This window comes from Echinops telfairi, unplaced genomic scaffold (genome assembly GCF_000313985.2).
Source record: "Echinops telfairi isolate 266 unplaced genomic scaffold, ASM31398v2 ScPeMD7_7412;HRSCAF=8450, whole genome shotgun sequence".
Classification (NCBI taxonomy): Eukaryota; Metazoa; Chordata; class Mammalia; order Afrosoricida; family Tenrecidae; genus Echinops; species Echinops telfairi.
The window spans coordinates 2,541,579-2,548,300 of NW_022111312.1; the positions used below are offsets into that span (position 1 = coordinate 2,541,579).

A 6,722-nucleotide genomic window follows, 5' to 3' on the forward strand; every position below is an offset into this window, starting at 1 on the left:
GGATGGATGGAGGGAGGGAGGGGGGAAGGGGAGAGGAGGGGAGGGAGGGGAAAAATGAGGAACTGATACCAGGGGCTCAACCAGAAAGCAAATGTTTTGAGAATGATGAGGGCAACAAATATACAAATGTGCTTGACACAATGGATGGATGGATGGATTGTGATAAGAGTTGTACCAGCCGCCAATAAAATGATTTAAAAAAAAAAAAGAACAGATTTGAAAAGTTCATCACTAGTGACAGAAGACCTGAGAAGTTGTGAGATGACATCAAGAACATACAAAGTAAGCAAAAGTTCATTAAGAAGAAAGAACAAAATGGATGTCAGAAGAGACTCTGAAAGTTGTTCTTGAATGTAAAGTAGCTAAAGCAAATGGAAGAAATAATGAAGTAAAAAAGCAAAATTTTTAAAGGGTAGCTTGAGGAGACAAACCAAAGCGTTATATTAAAATGTGCAGACTGGAATTAGTGTGGGGAACAGCCAGCAAGGCCCAGAAAAAAGGAAGGAACTGATGCATGAACTGACCCTGCCCTGTTACTGGTTATCCAAAACATCAAGAAGACCTCGCAGATTCCTGAGAATGGCCATTGCTGACTGCTGAGGTGTCTTCCATTGCTGATGCTGTCTAAGGGACACTCTGGGACTCTATCATAACTGAACATTTTATACAACAGTGACTGGACTGTGACTAAAAACTGCTTTTGCTGAAAGAGCAAGATCTTGGACTTGTCAATTAATGCTATAATGTGATTGGAATGTAACTGATTTTTTTATAACTCCTTACCCATATAATAAGACATTGCATGATTGGAATTTGATAGAAAACATTTACAAGGGTTTAAGGGAAACATTTCATTAGATGTGATTCAGCTGAAAGGATATTTTCTATATATTCAAGGGTGGATTTAAGGCATTCTACTAACTGATATAATTAAGCAGTTGGTGAATGGCATAGAAGGGTTGGATCCTCGAGCTTGGGTTCAAAGTATTTCTCATAGCCTGGGTGTCGGCCTAACAGTGCTGCTCATAATCATAAGTTTTGTCCTGGCTATCACGTGTTGCTTCTATAGAAAGCTAAGGCATGTGAAGGAGAATCATAGGGTCTCTATGGCACTTTTGATGTTTGTGCAAAAGCAAACACCGTGAGGAGCAGAGAACAGGGATAGAGTGTTTAAGGATGAATCCTTTATTCTCTCGCAAAGAAACCTGGCAGGCTAGGTTTCTAGAGGTGGAGGGGGACCTTCACCCTTGTGAGTGGTAGGTAAGTCCTAATTATATTCTCATGATATTGTTCCCCACTTTACCCTCGTATATGGTGCTGATCTGAGGTTGTGTCTTACAAGCACATAGCTGATTGCTGTGTGGCCGGCAGCTTTAACTATAGAAGCTGATGCTCCTATTGGCTCGATTTCTTCCCACAGGGGCATCCAATCCCTCTTGTACCTTCCTCCAATAGGGGGTTTTTATCCCCCATGCCTGAATTAAAAATGTTTGCTATAAGCCTGAATCTTTGGTTATATTAATTGGATCATGAAGTTTTGTCTTGACAGCTTTTAATGTACAGAAAATAACCATGTCGCCCACTTGGCTCTTGTGAATTTGACATATAAAACAAAAGGGGCAATTGTGGGAGACAGAAAGATTTCTCCCAAGTTGTCTCCCCCAAATATGTTAGACTTAGGACACTGCTTGCAGCTAATGGTAAATGATGGTCAAGTTACCTCCCTGAAGGCAGTCAGTTGCCAAACAATGGTCTGGACTGGTAAGGCCGGCTCCCTGCTGTTAAAGACAAAGGGCTATTTCTCCCTAAAGGCCTAAAGTCATCTTTCATGCTTGTAGGTGGGGTTTACACCCTACTGATAATGGTTTCTATGGAGATCCAGAGAAGAGATCAAGCCTGCTCAATGACATCCAAAGTTAGGCTGCCATCCTGAATCTAGGATCCGCTCATCTTGTCCCATGTATACCCCCAGTCCCTCCTCTTCCTATTACGTGTATATCCCTAGACTGTCCCCCTCTCATTGCTGTATAACCTATAGTGCAACCCCTTCCTGTGACGTATGTCTTTACTTGTAATTAGTGAGCTTGCACTCCCCTCAAAGCCATATAGGCCTAGGTGAGCAATAAAGAGCACTTTCTTGGGCTACCCTCATGACCTCTCATCGGTTCCCCCTCTCCTCTCCTGTCCTCGCTCCCCTGTTCCCTTTCCCCTCCCCCTCTCCACGTGGACCACCAAGCAGGGCTCAGGTGAACATGCTACTATGAAATGTGTCTGACTCTATTGCTTCTATCTCTCTTTCATCTCTCATGCTCTCCATGACTTTAATATAATATTTATATATCTCAACCGTACAATTGTGCCTATCGAACCCGCGATTAGTAGTGGGGGCTGGCCCCGTTCCCCCACAGAATTAGAAAGCCCAAAAGGAAGAGCACATTCAGCATAGCTCAAGCTTGAAGAACTGAAAAAAATGAAAAGCCTTGAGTTGTATTATTAAAAGATTCTATGAGCAAAATATTGAGTGATGCAGGAAGCATCGAAAGAAGAAGGAAGCATGACAGTCACTGTACTAAACAGAACTGATCAACATTCAACCATTTTAAGATCAAGAACTGATGATACTGAGGGGGGAAAGTCCAAGCAGCACTGAAGGCATTCGTGAAAAACAAGGCTCCAGGAATTCAACAAGCTGTCGAAGCAGCGAAAGCACTCAATTACCTATGCCAATAAATTTGGAAGACAGCTATCTGGCTAGCCTATTGAAAGAGATCCATATTTGTACCCATTCCAAAGAAAGGAGATGTGACAGAATGCAGAGATTGTTAAACATATCTTTCATGTCCATGGAAGTAAAGTTTTGCTGACGCTCATTCCAGTCTGGTTATAGCAGTACACAGTACATCACCAGTGATCTGCCAGAAATCCAGGCGATTCAGAAGAGAACTAAAAGAGGAGCTGGCATGAAGGATACCATTACTGATGTCAGATGGATCTTGGCTGAAAGCAGAGAGTACCAGAAAGATGGTGACAGAAAGAAGGGAGTGCTGCAGAGTTTAAAATCAGGAAAGGTACGTGTCAGGGTTGTAGTCTCTCACCATACTTATTCAATCTGTGTGCTGAGCATAAAATCAGAGCAGCTGAATTATATGAAGAAGAATTTTGCATCAGGATTGGAGGAAGGCTTATTAACAACTTGCAGTATGCAGATGACAAAACCTTGCTTTCTGAAAAGTGAGGAGGACTAGAAGTACTTGCTGATGAAGATCAAGGACTGTAGCCTTCGGTATGGGTTACAACTCAATGTAAAAAAACAAACAACCACCTAAAATCTTCACAACTGGACCAATAGAAAACATCATGAAAATAGAGAAAAGTTTGACGTTGTTAAGGATTTCATCTTGCTTGGATCTACAGTGAATGATCATGGAACCAGCAGCAGTCAAATGACACATTGCATTGGGCAGAGTGACTGCACAAGACCTTTTTTTGTTGAAGAGCAAGGATGATACTTTGAAAATTAAGTTGTGTCTGACCCAAGTCCTGATCATGCCCATCATCTCATATGCATGTGAAGTTAGGCAATAAGGAGACTGCAAGAGAACTGATGCAGGATTGAATACGGTGTTGACAAAGAATACTGAAAGTTCCATGGACTTTCAAAAGAAGAAACAAATCTGTCTTGGAAGAAGTATAGCTAGAATGCTCCTTAGAAGCCAAGATGGTGAAACTTTGTCTCATGAATTTTGTACATGTTAAAAAAGAAAAAAGAAAGTCCAATTCCTGAAAAAGACTTCAATGCTTGGTAAAGTAGAACCAAAATCAACCCAAAACTCAAGTCTATGCCAACTCATAGCAACCCTATATGACAGGGTAGAACTATTCCTTTGAGGTTCCAAGACTTTAACTCTTTAGGGGAGTAGAAACCCTGTGTTTCTCCCACAGAGTGGCTGGTGGTTTTGAAGTGCCAACCTTGTATATTGCAGTCCAACTCATAAGCACTACACCAAAGTAGAAGGTCTATGACAAAGAGGAAGACCTTCAAGGAGATGGATTGACACAGTGGCTGCAACAACAGGCTCAAACATAACAATGACTGCTATAGCACAGGCCCTGGCAGCGCTTCATTGTGTTGTGCACAGAGCTGCTATGAGTCAGAGTCAACAGCATCAACAACTAACAACAGACCAAACACTTAATTTCATAAAGAAAAATTGAGCCCCAAGAAAGGAAGGTGATGTACCAAGAGATGAATGACAGAACTGAAGCTGGAGAACAGATCTCCTTAGTCATTCTGGAATGTTCTTTTCATGATGCTATTGGTCCATTTTATGGCGCTCTGGTGGTGTAGTGGATACGAGTGGGGCTTCATTTCGAATGGTCGTCAGTTTGAAACCACCAGCAGCTCTGCCATCGAAAGACTGGGCTTTCTACTCCCATAAACCATAATCAGTTAGTCTTGGAAAGTCACAGGGGGTCTCATTACTTGACAGCAACTCATTTAGGGAGCCCTAGTGGCACAGTGGTTAACTAACTCAATTGCTAAGTAAAAGGTCAGTGGTTCAAACCCAGTAGGCACTGAGCTAGAGACAGATGCTTCTGTAACACTTTAAAGCCTTTATAGAACTTCTACTTTGTCTAATATGACTGCTACTAGTAGTAGAAAAAAAAGTTGGTGGCAAGGGTTTGTTTATAGCTTATTTTCTTTTTGATTTATAGTATTTGATCATTTAACAAATATTTATTAAACTTCATCATGTGTCTGACTAGTGTGTCATTTTCATTTGTAATATAAGTGACCCATAGGCTCTAGGAAAAGATAGGTTGGGAGGATTTCTAGACCCATTTACTCCATGGTACCCTAAACCAAAAATTCCCCCTCCATTGAATTAATACTTCAGAAATAAGAACACTGGAATACTTAATAAGATATATATAATCAGATTAAAATTGTAATGATATTTAGAGAAATTAAAAACTACTATCACAAAAATGTCTGTCATGATCGCTTAGTATAATACTAAAATAAGAATCCATATATAGTATACAATGGGATGCTATCCATTATATATTCAGGAATAAAAAGAAATGGATTACATATGGATACATGGTATAATGGATGATTTTAGAAAAATTATGCTAAAAGACCAAATACTGTATATAATTCCATTTATATGAAACATTTAAAAAAAAGGCAATGGTAGAATATAAACTCCAGTAGTGCTTGTTTGGTGCAGAGAGTGGGAAGGAAATTGACAGTATATGGGAATGAAGGAAATATACAGGGGTGAAGAAAATATTCTAAAACTGACTTATGATAATGGGCACAAAATTCAATAATTTACTTTTAAAATCATTGAACTATTCATTTCAAATCAGTAAATTATGTCATAATAAAATATTGTACCCCACTAAAAATCTAGGTGTACTCAATTCATGTACTCCTCCTGTCTTTTATAACCCCAATGATAGTTTGTGTCAGAAATTGCCTTTGTGAACGGAAGACAGAGAGACAATGGCACTCTAGATTCATCATTCTTTTCTGATTGCCACACAATAATTCCTGCATCCTTTTGTAAACCAGTATTTGTCATGTACAGTTACTGAAAAAATCCCAGGCAACAGAACACACATTCTCCTTTTCCAATACCTGCAGTCCAAATAGCTTGTTAGAGTCAAGAGCCCAATTCCCTGATTCTTCTCCTGTTCCTTTTCTTTACTCTAGCTGGGAGCCCAAAGAATTTTCCTTAGTGAACAATGGAAGCAAGTACAAATGACAGTACTTTTAATGTTTCCTATAATCAATTCTGTTCTTAGTTTTTTTGGTGGTAGCAAAAGAGAAGAGAAAGTAATGTCAACAGGATGAAACTCTGGGACCTTCTCCCGCTTCACCTCACCAGTGCTGAGTGCGCACATTGTTAACCAGGGGTTACTGGCTTGTTTTAGCACCCCATTCTTAATGAGCAGCTTCGCCTTAAACTCACCAGCGGAGATGAGCTCTGTACACTCTGGTTGTGTTTCATCCTGAGCTCCGTGTACAGGTACCAGATATAATTGACGGTGTAGAGAAATGAGGAAATGTAGAAGATCTAGGTGAAAATCAAGACAATTTATCATAATTAACACATATTCAACATATTCCATGACTGTTGGCTATTAAAATCCTACTTATTGGATTATTAGTAATACGCTATCTAGTATACATACTGTGTCAATCTAGGGAACATGCACCCACAGGTTAGAGAAGCCAAGGAGCCCTGCTGGTTATGTTGGGTATGGGCAGGACTGCGAACTACAAGGTAAGAGGTTCAAATCCACTAGCAGCTTTCTTGTGACTGTTCTGAAAAACCATAGTAGTATCTACCTACTCTAATCTGTTACACTTTAATGAAGATATTTTTAAGGAACTTTTAATTAGATTTTAATTGAATAAGGATTTCCATTTCTAGTAATGATATTTGAACCTAACTTCATGAAAACAGAGCAAAACAAACAAAAAAACCTAAACACCTCTGGTACCTAGCATATGGTAAGCATGGGACCCGATGGAGAATATTGCCAATAAATATTGGTGAAGTGATTTATAGTAATGATTGACCAAAAAAACCCCTAAAAACAAACAAAAAATTAAATAAGGTATATGTATTAGCCTGGGTACTTTAAAGAAACAAATCCACAGAAACTCATGTATAAAAGAGAGTTTTATATAAAGGGTAAGTGTACAT

The 6,722-nt window shown here is 39.5% G+C and overlaps 1 protein-coding gene across 4 annotated transcripts in view; it reads right to left on the bottom strand.

Annotated features, from left to right (window-relative positions):
* TMEM116 (transmembrane protein 116) overlaps nt 1-6,722 on the bottom strand; it is an 82,518-nt gene that overhangs the window by 16,735 nt on the left and 59,061 nt on the right. For all 4 annotated transcript variants that reach the window (XM_004709654.2, XM_045296836.1, XM_045296835.1 and 1 more), the window contains one exon: nt 5,982-6,086. In XM_004709654.2, the coding sequence (XP_004709711.1) occupies nt 5,982-6,086 (105 nt within the window). The remainder of the gene's footprint in view (nt 1-5,981; nt 6,087-6,722) is intronic.